A 21,359-nucleotide genomic window follows, 5' to 3' on the forward strand; every position below is an offset into this window, starting at 1 on the left:
TCGTGACGGCTCAAACCTGCTGCTTTCCGCCATTAGAACAGCAGCAGCGGTGCAGGCGAAACTATAGCGGGTCGTTACGCCACGTCGTCCGGAGACACGCACGTTTCTACCGGAGATCGTCTATGTTACAGTTGTCGGTCCAGCACGTGGTCGTGTTTCTGCTCCCCGATGTTGTCTTTGACGTGCTTTTACTTTGTGCTACTTTTACTTTACAGTCGTACTCTATGGTTTTCTCTGTCACTTTCATTCTTGCACGTTATATTATTAATCTTTCTTTTTGCAAAACACTGTACAGCTCTTTACAAAACATAGACATACATCAAAAACATACATGGATTTTGAAATATTATTATTCATTATTATTGTATATTATTCTTATTTTTATTGTACATTTTTCTATTTTATTTTGAAGTTTCTTGACCTTCCAGTACTCGCTTTTTAGGTTTTTTCCCTATGTTTATTATTATGCCCCAAAAACACCAAGACATTCTCCTGTAAAACCCTGATTCTGCAGTTTTCCTGTGTTGTTCTTATCTGACAGCTACAGTTGCTTGTTACTTTGCTGGTATCAGCTTAAGAAATATGATGCACTATTATTAGAATAAGCTACCTGATATTATATAAAGTAGTTTACATTGTCTCCTTCATGATCAGCATGAAAAATGCTGCATGTATGTTGATGTACAGTATAACGCTCTGTTCTGATTATTTTGAATGCAGGACTTGTATTTCAGTACTTTATTTGTAAATTGTAGTGTTGCACCTTTTACTTACTGTAAGTCAAAGATCTGATCGCTTCCATCACTGCTCATAACAACAGATTTTCCATTCGATAGACTATGGATTAAAACCAACCCAACAGAAAAATATTAAGATCTCGTCAGATCAGTATCTAAGACAGTACATTTTCACATTACATTTACTAAAACGCCCACTTAATTGTTGTATCACCAGTAGGACAAATCTATGACACTTGCATGTGAAATTCTGCTGTTGACAAATTCCAGAATTAACATAACAACATCTACTGCTGCTGATAAAACTGCCAGTTTCTGTTGTGTTTTCAAAATGTATGCAGTTGGCTACATCTCCAACAGTGGAATCACAGCACGGCTTTATGCATTTGACATGTATGCTTTTAAACACATTGTGATGTATAAGATTGCACAAAATAACCACTTATAATGTGACCATTCAGGGTCACCGATGGATCTATCGTGTCTGATAAACCTGTGACCCTTTCAAATCTTGGCCTGATTAAACTGTTTCTTAAAATACCCAGAGATTCAAGCAGAGTGAGAGCTCTTGACATTTTTTAAGGCAGTACTGGTCTGCGCATGCACGTCCGAACGTTCCTGTGCGTCACAACTGCGCAGTGATTGCGCAACTTCATTTACGCTTTCTGTTCATAATTGTCCACATATTTCACGAAAATGTGCACCTAATGTTACTGCCCAAACAATACATATCTTTATTTTGTAATGTTGCCTTAAATACTGACACTATAAACAACACTGCGTGCATTATTCCCCCGACGTCAGAAAGGAACTACAACTCCCAAGAGCCCACGCAATAAGGAAGCGTTTCAATTTCAGATTCAGAGTTTTGTGTCGAAGCAGAACATCTGCTCCAAGACAAAAGACGCTGCGCGTTTGCAAATATGCACCGATTGGAAATCAGCTTGTTCAAGTGACACGTTTTGCACCGAGTTGTTCTCACCGGTGAACCAACATGGATACCGGTGCTGCTATTGCTCTGGTGTTTGTCGGATGCTGTTGTAATGTGGTGTCTCTCGAGCTGCTTGTAAGGTCAGTGACAAACTGACTTTCTTGTTTCCGCAGCTTTAACTTCCCACTGTACGAGTGTTTGTTACTGTATCCAAATATGAAGAGTCTCTGTGGAGCGATACATTTACACATTAACAGAGCTATAAAGTCATGTAATGCCATTAAGTAGCTCTTTCTTGTACTCGTGTAAGTTCATTAAATGCTACACTGGTGCTATTTTAAAATAAGATAAGAGGCAACTTAATTCATCCCAACGGTATTTGATATGTATTGAAAATATTTGTATAAATATACAATACAGCCTACTGTATGTTTAGGCCATATAGTACAGTAGAAGTCATGCATTCATGACTTAAATAGAATAAGGACAGCTGGGAAATATGAAGTAAAGGTTAGTGCAAAGTTCACACGAGGGAACTGGTTATTTGATTATTCTTTTATTTTATGGGATCCTCATTAACGTCTGCAGGGAACGAAGGAGGTATGCCTGCTGTTAGGCTACAAATAAACACTTTATTTCTCTTTTTCTCCATTTGTTCTTGTTTCGATCTGAAATATATTCCTCAGGCAAGTGTGGAAGTTTAAAAAAAAGCCTTTTTTTGGAGCGCCAGTGATCAACTCAAATGATTATCATGTGGTTTTTTTTCTTGCACCCGTATCTTTGCCTGTATGTGCGCATACGTGCTCCCTCTTTCCTCATTAGCTTCTAATCGTGCCAAATAGATCAATACAATTGTGAAAGCAAAGGACCAAAAGAAAATGTAAAATATAGAAAAGCAAAGCTCAATACAACACAAAACTATCAACAATTCATATCACACTGTTCCAATTGGCCAACAGAAATGTGAACACATTGCCTTTGCCTGTTTTAAAGTAGTCTGTGTTTTGCAACTTCATAACTTATAATCAAACCTCTTTAAATCTATTAAATGTGAATACTTTCTGCTGTTTTGTCCTTCAGACAGTTTCCAGGATGTGGCAACATTGTCACCTGCGCTCAGTTTTTATTCATCGCATTAGAAGGTTTCATCTTCGAAACACACTTTGGGAGGAAGAAACCAGCGATCCCTGTCAGGTAAAAAGTCATCGATGGGGGTTTGAACTTCAGAACGGCCGCTGAAATAAACCCGTTCTGTCCCTTTTTTTTCTCCAGGAACTATGTGATCATGGTGACCATGTTCTTCACAGTCAGTGTGATCAACAACTACGCTCTGAACTTCAACATCGCCATGCCGTTACACATGATCTTCAGATCGGTAAGAACTGTTTGTCAATCACCTCCAGCCATCACCTCCACCTCGGTCTGATCCATGCCTTGTTTCTTTGCAGGGGTCGCTGATCGCGAACATGATTCTGGGAATAATCATCCTGAAGAAAAGGTACGCCTGCTTCCTGTGACAACAATAATCCTTCAGAGCTTGTGTGGATGAAGGCAAGTCTGCAGGTTTCAAAGCGTCAAGGTTGATTGTGCCTCACTTTCTTCTTCCCCTGCAGGTATTCAGCGAGTAAATATCTGTCTATAGCTTTAGTTTCAGCCGGTATCTTCATCTGCACCATCATGTCTGCCAAACAAGTGGTGAGTCCTCTGCAGAGTTACAATTCAACATCACAATGCTTGATGATTAAGTGTATTTTAGTGTCTGGTTTTTACACAGTCATTTCTTCAATCCACGATTATATTTGTCTATAAATACGCCATGTTGACATGTACATTTTTTTATGCATTATGTCATTTTTGTTTCTGCAGAATGTGGCCAGTGAGGGATCAGAAGAGCAAAACGTTCATGCCTTCATGCGCTGGCTTGTAGGTGAGTTGTCGGGTGCCAAACACTACATATTAACATGTCAGTTGGAATAGGAGTCCTTTTCGTTTACAATTTAGCGATCGGTTATTTTTGTTGATTGGTCTGTGAAGCATTTAGTCTATAAAACGTCGTAAAACAGTGAAAACTTACATCGTAACTTTCCACAGTCCAGAGTGATGTCTTCAAACTGCTTGCTAGCTAAGATAAAGAGAATGTAGCTTATGCTTGATAAATTACATTAACATGATGTCGTACAAGTATTTTTATTTGATTATTTCTGTCCATTAAGGTATTGGCATGCTGACCTTCGCCCTGCTGATGTCTGCGAGGATGGGCATCTTCCAGGAAACGCTGTACAAGCAGTACGGAAAACACTCCAAGGAAGCTCTCTTCTATAATGTGAGCGTTCTCTCTGCTCCGACATGCAGCACTCTGCATGCAAGATTCAGACGTCTTCTGGGGAAATTCAAGCTATGAAATATTCCCTCTTGGGCATAAATGATCACTTCAACAGCTGTTGATCTTTTTGTCTCTTTGTAGCACTGCCTGCCTCTGCCGGGCTTCCTGCTTCTCTCCACAGACATCTACAACCACTGTGTCTACTTCAGTCAGAGCAGTGAGTGCCAACGATTCATTCAGGAGAGCGAACGTTTTGTCTCACAGATGTAAATATCTCTCTCTCTCTCTCTCTCTCTCTCTCTCTCTCTCTCTCTCTCTCTCTCTCTCTGTCTCTGTCTCTCTCTCTCAGCTCCTACGGTTGTTCCTGTGGTTGGAGTCACTGTGCCGCTAATGTGGCTCTACCTGCTGATCAACGTCATCACACAGTATCCTGTAAAACAAAAATATATATATATATGTATTTTTTTAATCTTCTGTAGTATTACCTTATTACGTTGGTGCCCAACCTCCACGAGATGATTTCTACTCATGCTCTCGGCTGACGAAGTAGACACATCCAACGTGACGAGAGGTTTGCAAGTGAAGATGCTAAACAATGTTTTTGTTTGTTGTCTTTTTTAATTTTCTCACACTCTTGTTACAGACTTTAACCATTTTTTTCAGGTACGTGTGCATTCGCGGTGTTTTCATCCTCACCACAGAGTGCGCCTCGCTGACCGTCACTCTGGTGGTGACCCTGAGAAAGTTCCTCAGCCTCATCTTCTCCATCATGTACTTCCAAAACCCCTTCACCGAGTGGCACTGGGTGGGCACAGGGGTGGTCTTCCTGGGCACTCTGCTGTACACGGAGGTGTGGAGCAGCGTGCGGGCGGCTCTGCGTGGACCCGATGTCAAGGAGAAGAAGGCAGATTAAAGAGACAGAAGAAGAAGAAAGGACTGGTGGTCGGATAGAAAACAGCCGCTGTGTTGGACTTAGAGATTGTTATTGGTCGACTATCCTGCAGTGATTTTATACAGTTACGTATGTCATTTAGTTTAGGCCGTAGGAAACCTCTCCCACACACACACACACTCACGCAACAGTTTACAAGATAAGGCTGGTGACCTTCTATATTTTCTTTGCTTGAAGGTTCTCTGTATGATATTCAGAGCTTTAATACAGCAGCAGACAACTGTTTACAATGGTCGTCGCAGAATAGATAAACACAGTCAGCTCTTTCAGTAGTGTTGTTGTTTGCACTGTTGGCACCGTTAGCTGCTAGCCGCCAGCTCAGCCGTCACCATGTTGAGAGCCGTGTGGAGGCAATACTCTGAATTTAGAATTTAGCACCTTTAAGGTCAATTTATCGTTTTGGGCTTTGAATTGTTGTTGCTGATCTTTCGTGAACCAAATGTGAAAAGCAGATGAATCGAAAATGAAAATAATTGTTAAATGCAACATCACTGTAGTGCCCCCAAGTGGCCAAAAAAAGCTGCTCTCAAAACCTTTTTTTCTATTTTTTTTTAAGTGGTTAAATAATTAAGATAAAACAGTTGCAGTTCATAGAAAACGTTACTCAAACAGGATTAAATAGTGCATTTGGTTGGGATTGGCGGATTAATCCACAATCAGTGCACTAATGAGTATATACAGCAGGACGTGTTTATAATCGTCTAAAAACAAACTGCAGTGCCAAAGTTCATCATAATGAGGGAACATGTCATGTGGCTCAGCAATGAGTTTTTGGAAATCAATGGAGCTCTACAGCACAGAGGAACAAGTTGTATCAGACTTTGACTCCTTGTTAAAATATAGAACTGTAATAATTTAAGAATATAAATATAGAATATCACCAACCCTATTCTTTAACTTCAGTGCCTCATTCACTGATGCAAAATCATGGGGCAACTTTTCTTTTGTCTTAACATTATTTAAATATTTATTTTCTTAATGTGCCAGCTAATTTCCTCAATATTAGCCTTGATAGTAATGTTCATCGACAGGATTACAGTGAACACAACAAAGTGAAGCTGAATACACAAAATACTATTGTATTAGTATGTCAATGTTTAAGCATCTGAATCAGGATTATTTTTGAAACATGAATATACAAAGATAATTTATGGAGATCATGTCGTTGCTGTATTTCATTTCCCTCGTGTGTCTCTGGTGTATCAGATCATTATTTAATCAATGAAAAACATCACATTGTACAGTACAATACTTTACACTCCCTGCCTGCTGAAATTAAAATGGCAACCTGACTATAAATATAGATTTCAGAGTCTCTGTAGCTGCATTGTCGAATAATTAAGCACAGCAAGAAGTGCTTGCTTATAAAGTAGCGGTCAAAAGTAACTAAGTACATTCACTCAAGTACTGTACTTGGTGTTTCTATTTTAATACTTGTACTCTGCTACATTTCTCAGGGAAATATTGTATTTTATGCTCCACTTTATTCATCTGACAGCTGTAACTACTTATCAGATTCAGATTATTAATACAAATTATATTTAACGAATAAATTATGAAGTATGATTACAGATTAAGCAACCCTGCGGTAAATAAAGCAGATAATTCAAGTAGCACTTTTAACAGCTGCAACATTTATGTGATGCTTAAACATAAATGCATCAATAGTTATGATACAATAATGTAATATATTATGAAATGGGCCAATACGTAGAATGACTACTTTTTAAGTATATTTGGATTCAAATATTTTTGTAACATTTTGAATCCAGGACTTTACTTTGAGTATTTCCATGTGGTTGTGTTGTTACTTTTACTCCAGTAAACTATCTGAGTACTACCTCCACCACTGGAAAAAAGTACAATGATTTTTTAATTATAAATGTTGCACGATGGGACACGATGTTCCTTTACGGTTCATTGGCTTTAAAGGCAGTCGACCAATCCAGAGAGGCCTTGTTCAGCTGCGTCCAATAGCAGCAGCTGATGTTGACACCCAGTGGTGGGAAGGGCAGATTGTTGCAGCTGATCACAGACTTTATTTCACTGAGTGCAGACGCACGTTGTGGATTCAATATTTTTTAGCACGCACCCGGTCCTGATCGTGCGCGGATGGGGGGAAACAGCCCGAGTCACCTCTCTCGTGAGGATGGTGAAGGCGGAGGAGTTCATTTTGTGAAGGGCATTCGGGTGAGTGAAAGCTCAGGGACTTGAAGTGGGAGAAATTTAAATATATTTGTGCGGACTGATTCAAAAAGAGAGACGGTCGCTGCAGTGTGCACGAGTGTTTTGTTTTTTTGTTTCATCTGCAATCGTGGCTGATCTTTAATTCTCTGATTCTGTGATATGTAATCCATAAGTATTGATCTCGCCCTCATGTTTGTTGTCACAACACAAAGTCAGGGTCTCAAATGATCAATTATATTATGAATATAACTGCAGATATTATTTATTTATATTTTTAATAACCTGACAAAGTAGCTTTACTTCTGTGAATGAACTCTTAACAATCCTTTAGTTATTTTTAGGCAGTTATAATCTGTGACATCTTGTTATTTTGACCACTACTGGTGACCTCATGCAACATCCAGAAAACTCTAAACTTTTTTGGACCAAGTAGCCAAAACATGGGTTGTCCTTTAACCAACTGCTTTTCTAATAAATAACAAGAATGTGTGGTAGTTCATATAATAAAAATATGTGATCGTGACAACATTTTTTATTATTATTTCCTCCATTTTCAAATGATAATCCATGTTTTTTCTGATATCAGGCTTTCAAAACTGTTATTTTCCCGACAAGCTCTGCACAGTAGCTGTTCTGTAGCTCCTCCTCCGAACTTCAAAAGTAGAACCTGAACAGAAACAAAGCTGTAAAAACTGGATTTTCAGACCAAAACAACAAAATGAAATCAACTTAGGCTGGTCACAGGCTGCTGAGGGAAAGAAAAACACATTAGAATGAGAAGAGACGCTGATCAATCCGTATTAACAAGTGTTTGTCTTGTTTCTCTTCAGCTGTCGGATAAAGTGATCAACCGGATGAAAGAGTCTCCAAAGGGCTCACAGGGTGGACGTCCTAATTTTCACTCACCTGAAACACAAACACCCACTCCAGTTCCTGCCCCCTCTGTCCAACACTTGATGCCTCTTCTGACGCCTCCTCCTCCGTTCATCACATCATCCACACCTCCGTCAGCGGAACCTTCTCCTGCTGTAAAACTCGTCCCTCCGCCTCCTGTAAAGTTTCACTCCCTGCCTCCTGCCTCTGTGGAGCCTGCATCCCCGCCTCCACCTGTAGAGCCAAAAACTCCACCTCTAATTGAGCCTGTTGTCTCAGACGCCGCTGCACCCACTCCCCCTCTTCCTCAAGAAGCCCCACCCACACCTCCATCAGTGGAACCACCTCCTCCTGTAAAGTTTCACTCCCTTCCTCCTACTCTGGAGCCCGAAGCCCCGCCAAAAACTCCACCTCTAACCATCCCTGTGGTAGCAGCCCCTCCTCCATCTACACCATCTCCACAAGTAGAAGCACCTGTGGAGCTTGAATCGCCTCCTCCTCCACCAGCTGCTGGAGAGCCAGTAGTCCTGCCTCCTGTTGAATCCTTCATCCTACCTCATGTAGATCCAGAAACCATGTCTACTCCGGCGATAGCAGAACACGTCTTCGCCCCTGTTGTCCTACCTCCACCCGTACAATCGGCTGTAGCTCCACCTGAACCTTTAGCTTCACTGCTGCCCTCTGAAACACCTCCAACTACGATTGAACCTGCTGCTGTCACTCCCTCTGTTGAATCTGTTGTAATACCAGTGGAAACGGTTCAACCTCCACCCACTGTTGAATTTACACCAGTTGAACCAATAACACCAACCTGTCCTGTTGATTCTGCTCCTGGTGAAGCTCTCATTTTACCGCCGCAAGTGGAGACGACTCTTGTTGGAGCTGCAGTCCCACCGGCTCCACTTGAAAAAGAAATGCCTCCTGTGCTGGTTTCAGCTGTCGATCCACCGCCTCCATGTGAACTTGTTTCTCCTCCTCTGGAGCCGGTGGCAGCACCCTCTCCTCCTCTGGAGCCGGTGGCAGCACCTTCTCCTCCTCTGGAGCCGGTGGCAGCACCCTCTCCTCCTCTGGAGCCGGTGGCAGCACCCTCTCCTCCTCCAGAGCTCACTTTTGAAGAGCCCCCCCTACCCTGTCACTGTGTGGAGCTGGCCATCATACCGACTGATGCACCTATAAGTGAACCCTTCGTAGAGCCTCTGGCACCACCTCCACCCTCTCCAGCTCCTCCTGCTGAGGAGCCCACCATAAACCCGTCTCTGCCCCCTGTTGTTGAGGACGAAGTACCTGCTGTTGCCTCAGCAGTGCCACCTGCAGCAGGTCAGCTGATCACCACGATAAAGATTGAGGAAACAGTTTGAAATAAATCAACTTCTTATGCTTTTGTTTTGTTTTTTCTCACAAATGTAATATGTTTACTTCCAGCTTCACCCGTTCCTCCTGAAGTGGTGGAGGAAGAGCTGAGGCAGAAGATCAAAGAGGAGATGCAGATGAGTCTGGAGGAGGAGATCAACCAGAAGAGGCAGGAGCTGCAGCGACGGTAAGGACACATTACTGTCAACGTTTTACTGCGTTTCTGTCACATCGCATATGTGTGGGAAGATTTTTGTGTTCCTGTCTTTGCTTGATGAGATCAAATAAATACAGATAAATTGGGGATAATTTTTCTACCTGAAGTAAAGAAAGATGCTCGATATACACAGTAAAGCTGAAACGGTTATTGATTGAATTGATTAGTCAATTGATAAACATTTAAAAGTGTTAAGAATTCACTGATTCATACTTCTTAAATGTGGTTATTTGCTGACAAGTCAATTGAATATCTTTTGGTTGAACAAAACATGGAATTTAAAAACTCTGGGAAAGTTATGATGGACATTTTCACCATTTTATAAGATACAATTATTGACTATTTGAGAAAATAATCAGCCGATTAACCGACAGTAAAAGTAATCATTAGTTGCACCTCTAAAACGTAGTAAAATACATAAATATCAGTGTAGTAAAACAGTATAAAGTGAAAGTAGAGCAAACTATAACAAAAGGAGGTATGAAATACAAATTGTGGGTGTAACTTACAACTGTACAGAAAGGTGCATCTGTCACGAAATATAAACATGGAAATATAAAGTGAGTGGAAATTGATAGAAATGAGATGACTGTAGCGCTGCAACCTACGATTACTTTCAGTACGAGTTAACCAGCCAAAAAGTTGTCAATCGATTGATTCATCATCTTGTGTATGAAAATTGTGAAAAAAATGCTCATTTTAAATTTCCCAGAACCCATAAAGATGTTGATCAAAAGTTAAAAACCAAAAGTTATTCAGTGTACAGTCACATGAAGTCATGAAATGTGATCTGTGTGAAGGCTGGAGGAGATGAGGGCTCGGGCTCAATCAGAGGCCCGAGCAGCCGTTCGGGCTCAGGTGGAGGAGCAGGTGAGGAAGACGCTGGGGGCGGAGAAGGAGGCGTACATGGAGAACCTGACGGACTCCATCATGAAGGAGCGAATGAAGACTGGCGACGGGAGGCTGATGGTGCAGCTTTATGTGAGCGCAAGACAAACATGAACAGTTGGCGTGTCAGGATCTCTCTTGTAAATATGAAAATCTTTCCTCTTATTGTGCCTCTTTCTCTTTCTTGCCCTCTTGTGTTGTTTCAGCGGATGGAGGTGAAGGTAAGACGGGAGAGAATTTATACGTGCATGACTCACTTTTTACACTTTCATTCTGCTCTAATCGCACTTGAAATCACAGCTCTGGAGGAAAAAAAAGTCCGTTATCACGGCCTGCAAAATATGAATCGATAAAATGTTGTATTTGCATGAATGTGGCCGGCTGAAGAGAGGCAACGACGTCAGCAAAACATTTGAAACTCCCACAGGCTCGTCAGCTGGAGGAGAGGGAGAAAGAGTTGATGAAGCGAGACGCTCTCTACAAGGAACATGTCGCCAAACTTGAGGCAAAGGTGAGAAACATTTCGATTATTCCTCATCGAGTTACATTCAAGCCCTTGGAAACTAGTTTCAATCCGATTTTTATTTCTTGATAACGCTGAATATTTATGACTCAAAAAGTAATATATGATGGGGGGGGTTCGCTCCCCTGAATGTGAATCTCCCTTTACAGTGCTTCACCGTACAGAGAGAGTTTCTGCTCGTTGTTTAGCTGTCGGGCTGCTACTTTACTCCTGTGGTTTACTCTCGCTCTCACTCTTCACCTCTTTGACAGTGCACAGAGTTTTACAAAGTGACTGCTGAGAGCTTCCAGAAGGGCAAAGAGGAGACTCACAACCGTTTTGCGTAAGTTTGCAGTCACTGTGTTTGTATCAAACATTTGACAGGGCCATGGTAGCAGGTGTAACCACGGTCCATGGAGAAATATAATAGAGTTAACGACCAAACCAACATGGTGTTTGATATTTGAATGTCTCTCTCAGGCGTTTCCACATCCAGCCGGTGTGCGGTGACTTGCAGAGTCAGATTCTGAAATGCTACAAGGACAACACGGGAAAGACTCTGCAGTGCTCGAGCATCGCCTCGGCCTACATGCAGTGTGTGGACAACGCCAAGAAGGTGCAACTCTATATATCTCTATCTATCACTCACTCACTCACTCACCCAGAGTTGTTGTTTTAACCCGTTTCTGCCCCCTGTGTACAGAATAAATTGAGCCCCGGAGGTTAATGTGGACCGCTCGATGAGGATGAAAACATCTGGAAGCTTTACTGCTGCAGCAAAGAAAAGTTGACCGACGGATGAGTCACAGGAGAATCGACTCCAGCCTTTACAGACATCTGGAAAAAACGTGGCGACGTCATGTTTTCAACCGCTCTGGTTCTTGGGATCATCTTAAGACCGATTGTGCCAGAACAATAACAGACGGATCAATTCACTTTATGTGCTCGTCTTTGTAAGTGAGGTGAAGCACACAAAAGGAGTTTGACTTTTGAAGTTAAGTCAGGTGTATGTATGTGTGCCTTACGAAAGTTACGAAAGCGAATTATCAGATTTGAGATGCATGAAAGAACTGTTTGATGAGCAGAATGTGAAGTAACAAAGACGTGTACATGCTTGAGGTTATTGGTTTTGTATACAAGTTATTTCAGAAGTTTTTTTTTTCCTGATGCGTGCAAAGAAAATGAAATCTGTCTCAATAAACTTTGTTGTGGAATCGCATCATGTTGTAGTTTGAGTACACACTGATGCTGATATAGTGCATCTTGTTTGAAGTGTGAATCTTCAAATTGGTCATTTGGGTATATTTGGGGACCATCTGTGCCATTTGAAAGAACCATAACCCATTGGTCTGTGTGGACACCGCTCGTCTGTATTGAAAGCCAATAACTTTAGAATGAGTGCAGTACCACAATTCAGCCACCGGATGGAGACATACGTTCTGTTATCACGTGGAAGACAAAGTGCAAATGGTCCTCCATAAAAAAAAAAAATGATACCAGGAAGCTGGAATCTACTCAAAAATGATCCAGAGACATTGGAGAAGCCATTTGTAGCATTGATATCATCTCAAACACATTTTTATTGATCACAAACCCGCAAAGGTAAGGACATAGTTTATACTTCTGTCGGCATTAAGTGAAGTTTATTTTTGCTGTTCGTCGGCTGCTGGCTCAGTGAGTTTGTGGTTGGTAGAATCTTACCCTTTGCTGTGAGTCATTTTGTCTTCAGTCCTTACTCTGACTCACTGGTGGAGCTCAACATCAGACAGAACACTGATGCCAACAATGACACCAGTAGAGGTCCCTCGACTTCAACTTCAGGCTGCTGGTAAGAACATTTCCTTCCTCTTCTGCTGTTGACTGAAGATAGTCCCTGTCTTCAGAGTCACTGATTCACCATTCTTCAAACAGCTGGTTGAGTTCAGTGACTTCCATTTAGCTTGTAAATAAGAGTCTTGGTTGCAGCAGTAAAAGATTGTATCTCAATGAGTGAGAAGTATTCAGTATGTGAACGCAGCAATTCCAGACTATACAAAATATTCCTTTACAAGCAAAAGTCTCAAGCAAAAGTTTCATGTAAATTCCTTCACAAATGACTTTCACAAACAGGTTGAATTGAAGTAGACGTGAACGTGTTTATTTTGCCCTTGCAGTTTACATCCTCATCCACTCGCTGCACAAGAAAAGCCAGGAAAGTAAAACAGAGGCGCAGCTGTGGTCTGCAGACCAGACCTGACGTCAAGTTCTGTCATCAGCCACAGAGGAAACAGCGGCCAAACCCACCCGTGTTTATCTGTGGCTTTTTGTGTCCATGGACTGGAGTGTGAGGGTAAACATTATGTAATTGCATTTGAGTGCACCCATGCCTTTTGAAAACAGCACTACTCCACATGTGTTTTTCTCTGTTTGAATTGTTTTTACTATCAAATGAGGTACAAACATTTACTGCAATGAAATGAAAAAAAAACGGAAAAATGGTCCTTTTGTGAGCTCTGTTTTCCCAACTTCTCGAGAAACACTATTTGTATATGGATTAAAGAACAGGCTGCTGTTTTTTCTTATTTCACAGCATTCATGGATTGATCACTGACTGGATTGATTCATTGTAAATTCAAAGGCAAATTTAAATTAAAGCTGCTCTATTTTTTTTAACCAAGATATATCAACATTGTTTAGCATAGTGTCAGATATTCATGGTCCCCAGAGGAGGCAATAAGTCATTGTTTTGGTTTTACGCACTCAAATTTCCAGCTGTAGTTCACTCTCAAGAGCTCTGATAAAAGCACTACCTATCAACACCAAACTACAAAGTGATCAACTAACCGCTAGCTGGTGAGTGAAGCGTTTAGCTGCTAAAGATACAGACCTGTTGTCTCTCAGGAGTTGGTGAAGACTGCAACAAAACTACAAGGACAGCAAGTATTTAAATTACAGTCATCAAATGGATAAAAACAACTCAAAAGTAATGCTAATGTTGCTACGTGTCTGCTGGATGTATAAATAAGTGACAGTTGTGCTAGCATGTTCACCGTTTACTGTACAAGTCAAAGTTGTACTTGCTTCTGCTGCTCCCAAGTGGCCAAAATAATCACTTAATGCAGGTTTAATATAACAAAAAGTCTAATGTTCTGGCCCTTTGTTTAGGTGGCCGTCCTGCTCCCGTCCTGCTCTTCCTGTCGTGTCTCTTCGCTGCTGGATATTTTCACATCCATGGTCATGGTGCAGATCACAGACAGGATCATCTGACCCTCCAGATTGTAGTCAGACACTCTCCATGTGCTCGGAGTCTTTCGTCCATCATGTGAGTGAACAGAGGAGGTGACTCTCACAAACTTCCTCCCCCCTCAAGCTCCATGGTGATGAAGAGATTCTGGGTGTTAGCCAGGGGCCCGTATGTGGATCTGGACTGGAGTCACCAGCAGTAACTGGCTGCTGTCTGTCCTCCCCCCCTCCTCCTCCTCCTCTCTGCTTCAGCTGTTACTGCTGAGAGTGGGGTTATGTTCAGTTGGGAACTTGAGCCGAATTGGCGCACCTTTAGCCTTTCCTTGCACCACATTTGTTCAAACTGCTCATCATCTGTTCTGGGCCCACTCTGCAGTGAAGGTAAGCAGGCAGCCAAGGCTTTTATCTGTTGAGTCAGAGCAGAAGACCTGAGGTTTGACACTTCCATCTTAATGACCCTTCGCCATATACCATACATGGTACAAAATCTATTTGCCCAGTGTTCATTCGTCTCATATTGAACATGTTTACCATGCTTTTTAAAAATAGGTGATATATCAAAAATAGGTGATGTCATACCTGCAGTTTCATACTGACCTGTAAACAAGTTTCGAAGTTTAAGAAAGTTAGGGGGGATTTTCACGCACTGAATATTATAACAATATTAGATGTATATTGAGATGTTAGCAGTCTGACGAAATGACACCTTATCACCTACTCAATGTTTTGAGAAATAGCACAAAATAACTCATAATACACTGACACAAAGAATGTTGAATATCCAGCAGCATCACATCGCAGCGTATCATCAGAATGTAACAGCATGAAGGGCACATTGCTCTTTTGAAGGGGAACTGTTCATCTCTGATACTGCTGGTTTGGGAGGTTTGCATATGGCTTTGCTGAAACAACAAAACAATGCTGTGGAGCTGCAGGGCTGCATCAAATGAATCACAACTTTATTGAAACCTCAAGATCCAAACATCAGAACCGCACAGTATCGCATAGCATGCGAGTTTATAACGGCTGCATTTAGCTACTATTCGAAGGCATTGCGTTTGTCGTTCTGCAATCCTGTCCTTTGGTGGTGGTGCTATAGTGATTGTTACCAAGGACGCATCTGAAGCCTGCAGACTACTTGAGTAGGATTGTTACAGAATGCTGTTTTCACTTTGTGGATTTCTCTTGTCGCCTTGTTGCCTGCTGAACCTGAGGGAGAGCATGACGTCTGCTGAGATATTACCACAACAATCCCGCAGGGCACAGGTCATATGCACAGTAAGTGCAACGAAATCTACTTGTAATGCACAGAGGCGTACAGTAGCCATGAACCGGTACCTTCTTTGCAACCTGCAATGTGTATTGTGTCGTTTTTTCCACATATATTTGAGATATTCTCCTCACCGCCCCTCTTGTCTGCATATCACTCCTGTGACAACCGACATTTAGCCTTCACCCACCTTATCAGTGATTTTCTCACACACACACACACACACACCTTGACACCGCTCTCATGTTTGTGCCTAAATAGGAAGCTAGAGCTGCTATCTTTTCTTAGCCATGAAATAGAAGCAGGTGTTAAAACACATGTGGAAAGTGTAAAAACAACAAGTGGTTATTTCACCAGGGGTTTTGTGCGACAGGGTTGTTTCTTAGCAATGTGCCGTGACTTCCTGAAGTCTGTGCTGGTTGCCTGGAAACCTCACTGCGACGTCAAGGCACGTCACGAAACCACAACTAAACAAACAAGACGTAACTTGTTAATCAGTGAACTTTATAGGTGCCGGTAGGCGAATATTGTTACCTTTGGCCAGAGCCAGGGTAGCTTTTTACCTTGGTTTCCACTCTTGTGCTAAGCTAAGCTAACCAGCTGCTGGATGTAGCTTCATATTTACAGACAGATGTGAGAGTTGTATCAATGCTCTTATCGAACGCTCTGCTAGAAAGCGATGTCTTGCTATAGCTCTAAGTTCAGCGCACACTGTGAAGTTAAACTGAGCTCTTGACAGTCTCGATACAGCTCAAGTCTGTATTCTGGTTGTCAGAATTACACAAACCGAGAGAAGAAGAAGAAAGTGTGAAGAGAGGAGAGATATTTTCAGGAGCTCAGTCTTTATAGCAGAGTCGTCCTCAGGTGAGGGGATCTTACAAAGGAGGTCAGGATGTCGGGTAGCGGGCGGAGGCCGGCTGTGGGACTGTGGCCATCTAGAGAGGTATTCCTCGCCATGCTGTGGATTCACACACAGCTGGAAGGATGCCTCAAAGGGAAGGAGAGGAGGGTGGGAGGTCAGAGGAGGGGAGAGTAGTAGCAGGTGCCCACGGCGCTGTGGGAGGATGCTGGATGACTGGCAGCAGGATGAAAGTGTAGATGTTGTTGCTGTTGTGATGATGAAGAGGGGTTTTGGGGTGGGTTGAGAAGTTGATGTGGCTCAGCCCTCACAGTCACTTCCTTTGGCATCTTCATGACGGACAGATGAAAGGAGCGACTCATCGTGTGGTCAGCTGACTCACCCTATAGGAACGGATACTGGGAAAGGAAACACGTGCTGGATGGGTGATTGGGGAGGGGGCTTATGTGTATGAGTGCGTTATGCCTTTGGTGTTTGACAGAGGCACAATTATTCAATTTCCTGTCACACCAGAGGAATGCAGAGTGACATTCCTGCTCAGTGAGTCGCGCCCTCTCACCTGCCATCACGGATACGATTTCATCTTTCCCTTTCCCCCTCGGGCGGGGAGTTTCCCAGCTTGTTTGCTTTTATTCATGGCGGAAGTTACAGAGTTCGGGTAAGCTGTGTTGTTCTGCCAATAGTTGGCTACAAGTTGCAGCTCAGTTTAAAAAAAACAAAACAATGTTTTCTCAATTAAAGGTCAGGAGACTAATCCAGTCACACATGAGGGGAAACGTGGGGAATTTCACAGCCTTTTAGAGTTGGTCATTTACGAGCATGGAGGAAATGAATCGGGAGGATTATAATGGATGAAGTGTGTTTATGGAGTAAATTGCTTGCTTGCGTTGGCGAGAGAAAGGATGCTTTGTCATGCTGGGTGTGTAATGTTTGCATGCGTGTTTGGGAGAGAGAGAGAGAGAGAGAGAGAGGTTTTATTTTCTGTTGATTATGATTGTGTTTCAAAGGCTTACAAAACTTTACTATCGTCGCTGTTTACATCCTCATCTGTAAATATAGCTATTAATACAGGGCAGGTGTGTGTGTGTGTGTGTGTGTGTGTGTGTGTGTGTGTGTGTGTGTGTGTGTGTGTGTGTGTGTGTGTGTGTGCGTGTGTGTGTGTGTGTGTGTGAGAGAGAGCCGGTGTTGACTCACAGTTACAATAATGACTCACGCTGACTGTAAAGCGAGAGACGGAGAGAGACAGAGAGAGAGAGAGAGAGGCAGGCTGTGCTCTCTCTGGCATCTCCATCTCATAACTCTTCTGCTGCTTCGTGTGTTCACACACACAAATATATAGAAACACACACATTCATACATGAGGACTACAGCACCTACAGTTCAGTATAATACACTTCAGTCGGAGCAGTCGGAGTGTGCAAATGTCTCCAGGGAGGAAATAAAGCTGTGTGCGGGAGGAGGCGGATGATTTGCAACAGGTTAGTGTTCTTGTTTATGTATTTAAGTGATCATGTGTTATAAAGACAAACATGCTGTTTTTACACTTGCTGCTTCACAGCTTAATAATTTACCATTTTATTGGGTGTTACAGAAAGTGACGAAGCAGTTTCACTTTCTATTTTTAAACCACAGTCTGTAGCCACGTCTTGAAAAACTTGTTCGGCTATAAATGCATGTTTCTTCAGTAGCGTTCACTGGAAAAGGAAAACTCTTCCATGTAGACGATGAACACACTTGTGCTGATTGGGGGAGAAAATGAATCTGTGATCTTTTCAGGAGGAGATCCAGCTTTGAGGTTTGTTCTCCGATCTCAAATGCAATGGCACAAAGTCTCAGATGTATTCCTGCTGTCTCTTCTCAGAGAAACACGTTCCCTCTGTCACTCTGCACTCACAGACAAATGTGACACCACTTGGTGAGTCTGTGAGATGGATTTTTCAAGGCTCGACGTCCTTCCTTTATACTAAATCGTCTTGTGTATATGTGTGTCCGTACAGTACGTTCTGTCTTTATTTTTACTGTCATACTTTTGCATGTGTGTGTGCCAGATAACCACACCTGGATCCTGTCCTACATTGGTGTGTGTGTGTATATATATATATATATATATATATATATATATATATATATATATATATATATAGCTGTAAAGTACATTCCCTGCAAACCTCATTCTGTCATTTAAATCCTGCGAGTGATAGTCTTTGTTGGTCTGCACTGATCTCAACCAAGGCCAGACTAATTAACAGCAGACTGGCAGGTCTGTAAAATCCCCTGGTTACTCGTCCTCCAACATCAAATAGAATGACATTCATTTCTATATTTTGACATAAGTAATTCATTTTCTGCTTCTCTTATGCACTTGTCTTCATGCATAAGAATCACCGTGCTGAGACAGGTGTATGATATCATGAACAAGAGATGTGTCCGACGCTGCCTCTTCAAAAGCCCAGGACATATTTTCTTTGACTCATCTGTCACAAGGTTGATTGCCTTAAGTAATGTTGTGTCAGCACATGACGCACATCTCAGTTTGAGTGTTGGCATCATCGACTATGTGGGCAAGGAGGGGATTGACTTTAGTTTATTGTCCTGTAAGACAGTTTGGGTTGGGTTTCTGATCTGAACAACTTCCTGGAGATTCACACTTCCCTAAACGAAATATTTTTTCCTTGTTGAGATACCACTGATACCACTGTCCATTTCATGAAGCTACAGCCACCAGCCGGTTAGCTTAGCTTCGCATAAAGCCTGGAAACAGGGGGAAACAGCTAGCCTGGCTCTGTCCTTTGAAGCTCACTGAAACCACAACACACTTTGCTTTTGGACGGATTAAACAAACAAGATAAGATCGAGATCGAGCTTCAGAGAGAGAGCCAGGCTGCCTGCTGTTTCCAGTCATTATGCTAAGCTTTTAAGTCACCCAAAGGTTTTAAGTCACCCAAAGGTCTGGCTGACTCAGGTTTCCCTCACCTGCTGAACTTAAAACTGCTCAAATTATTCAATAAATACTTCAGGAACCTGAATGTCAACTATCCTTTGCTTGTGTCAACAAGCCTCCATGTTTATGTAATGATGAATATGAGACCTTTCCACTAGATTCACTCCTTCCTTCCGCATCTCGCTGCCTCACGAGCACATGATTGCACATATTCATCGTGGTTTTTCCTTCCGCCATAAAGCATAATTGCTCTGCTCGCCCTAGCCTTGAACTCACTGAAGCATGCTGAGGAGCATTCAGTGCTTCAAGAGGACCTCAGGGGATCGTTAACAGTGCAAACATCATATCTCCCTCCGTGACTCTTCAACTGACTCACTCCTGAATTCTTGGACGCTTGATGACAAAAACATTTGGGGTGATGAGAGATAAATTGATGACCACAGTTTCTTCGGATGCCTCTTGAGGCCTCTCTCATTTAGCTGTGGCTCAGTCGTGGTCCCAGTTTGGTGATACAGAGCATTTACCATCAAACCCAGAGGAGGTTAGAGTTTATATTCATCTCACTTAACTCATCCAGGGTTGTTTGATGTGACGTGGCAAAGATTGCACCGCGACGAACCTTCTCCTTGAATGGGCACATGATTTATCTTCTTTTTTTTTGTCACCACATGTCATTTTTATGTTTATTTAGATGGGATTTGGCCCATGAACGTGGTGGGAAGGAAGGGGAAGAGGAGGTGTGATGAACAGTGTGTCATAAGATAAACCTTCACCCCCTTCAGCTCCTGTTCAAATGAAGCCATCTGGAAACAAACATGAGTCACAGCATTATTATTAGACCTGGTACCTTTATGTTGCACATTTAATGTCAACAGAATTTCGATAGCTCAGACAATAATGCATTTGTGTTCGCTTCTCTTTCGTCCTGCTGCCTCTTCTTCTTCTTTTTCAAATTAAGGCGGTAATTTATATACACCAGCAATGTCAAAACCCCTTATTTGAGACCTGTTTCACCCTATATGGCTTACCTGAATGGAGGATTCTTGTAAGATGATGTATTTCCCGGTCATGACATGAGAGGAGCATTGAGGCGTCCATCCTGCTTCTCCGTCAATTCAGTTTGATGGTTTTTCCAGCACCTTCTGCTCATAGAGCAATAGCTTCACATTTTAGGATTCAAGCTTGTTCACTTTTTTTCCGAGAATCAGAGGAGAAGAGCGATATCACTGTTAGTTGTGTCTGTTCGACAGGAAGCTACAGCCAATAGTTGGTTAGCTTAGCTTAGCATTAAGACTGGATACAGGAAGACGCAGCTAGCTTGGCTCCGTCCAAAACTCATTACTTAACTGAGTAGATTCTTGTGAAGACGGAAGTCTATTTTTAAAAGAACGTATGCCATTTTTTAGGCTAGCTTGCTGTAGCTTCGTGTGAAGCTTAAAACATGAAAGTGGTATCAATCTTCTCATATTATATTACGCAAGAAAGTTAATCAGTACATTTCCCAAAATGACAAATGATTTCTTCAGAAACACTCTTACCAATGCTAAAATGTCATCTCAAGCAAAAATGACTTTTTCCCCAGAAGTATCCTGATGTACAATAGAAACTTTACATGATTGTTTTACCATGATGTATGTTTGTGTGAGTTTGGTCTCTTTAGGTGGAGTACCAGGATACAGGAGGGGGACCAGCTTGGAGGGATCCACTTTAAATATTCTTCCACTGGGTCACTGGTTTGGCTCTGGCTGTAACCACACCCTCTGCTGTTGGTTTGTAGAATGGGTCATCGTGCAGCAAGAGGAGCAAACACAGGGCAGCCTCCTTCCTCAAACAACACTTTTGACCTACATCTGCATCCACTTTGCAGCAGGAGGCTGACCAGTCCATGTGACACAATATCAAAGATCTCTTCTTCCGTATCCAACATGTCTTGTATTGCATGTCTCAAGCGCTGTGTATAAAACCAGAGGACTGCACTCAGAACCTGATTTCATTTGGTGACGTAGATGTTTGTACCCAGTCTCTAGCACCATATGAAATCAGTGTTCTGGGAGGTGGATCATCAGCATGTACAGACGCTGTACATTCATACACTGAAATATGAGAT

The 21,359-nt window shown here is 42.2% G+C and overlaps 3 protein-coding genes across 3 annotated transcripts in view; 2 read left to right on the forward strand and 1 right to left on the reverse strand.

Moving 5' to 3' along the window:
• The window catches only part of golt1bb (golgi transport 1Bb), a 4,971-nt gene extending 4,908 nt beyond the window's left edge, over positions 1-63 (reverse strand). The window contains exon 1 of the mRNA XM_079267761.1: positions 1-63. This exon is cut by the window's left edge and continues 77 nt beyond it. The gene's annotated coding sequence lies outside the window, so the exon portion shown is untranslated.
• A 1,545-nt stretch (positions 64-1,608) lies between these two features.
• Positions 1,609-6,230, forward strand: slc35b4 (solute carrier family 35 member B4). The gene is made up of 10 exons (XM_079270137.1): positions 1,609-1,808; positions 2,749-2,862; positions 2,941-3,043; positions 3,117-3,166; positions 3,282-3,363; positions 3,535-3,595; positions 3,882-3,991; positions 4,133-4,208; positions 4,341-4,416; positions 4,655-6,230. The coding sequence occupies exons 1-10, from the start codon at positions 1,732-1,734 to the stop codon at positions 4,902-4,904; spliced, it is 999 nt and encodes a 332-aa protein (XP_079126263.1). The 5' UTR covers positions 1,609-1,731; the 3' UTR covers positions 4,905-6,230.
• Positions 6,231-6,967: 737 nt separating this feature from the next.
• chchd3b (coiled-coil-helix-coiled-coil-helix domain containing 3b) lies at positions 6,968-12,179 on the forward strand. Its single transcript, XM_079281032.1, has 9 exons — positions 6,968-7,133; positions 7,961-9,320; positions 9,426-9,540; positions 10,371-10,551; positions 10,665-10,679; positions 10,886-10,969; positions 11,233-11,303; positions 11,441-11,576; positions 11,664-12,179. Exons 1-9 carry the CDS (start codon positions 7,056-7,058, stop codon positions 11,685-11,687), a joined length of 2,064 nt encoding a protein of 687 aa, XP_079137158.1. The 5' UTR covers positions 6,968-7,055; the 3' UTR covers positions 11,688-12,179.
• The last annotated feature ends 9,180 nt before the right edge of the window (positions 12,180-21,359 follow it).

This window comes from Melanostigma gelatinosum, assembly GCF_949748355.1.
Source record: "Melanostigma gelatinosum genome assembly, chromosome: 1".
Classification (NCBI taxonomy): domain Eukaryota; kingdom Metazoa; phylum Chordata; class Actinopteri; order Perciformes; family Zoarcidae; genus Melanostigma; species Melanostigma gelatinosum.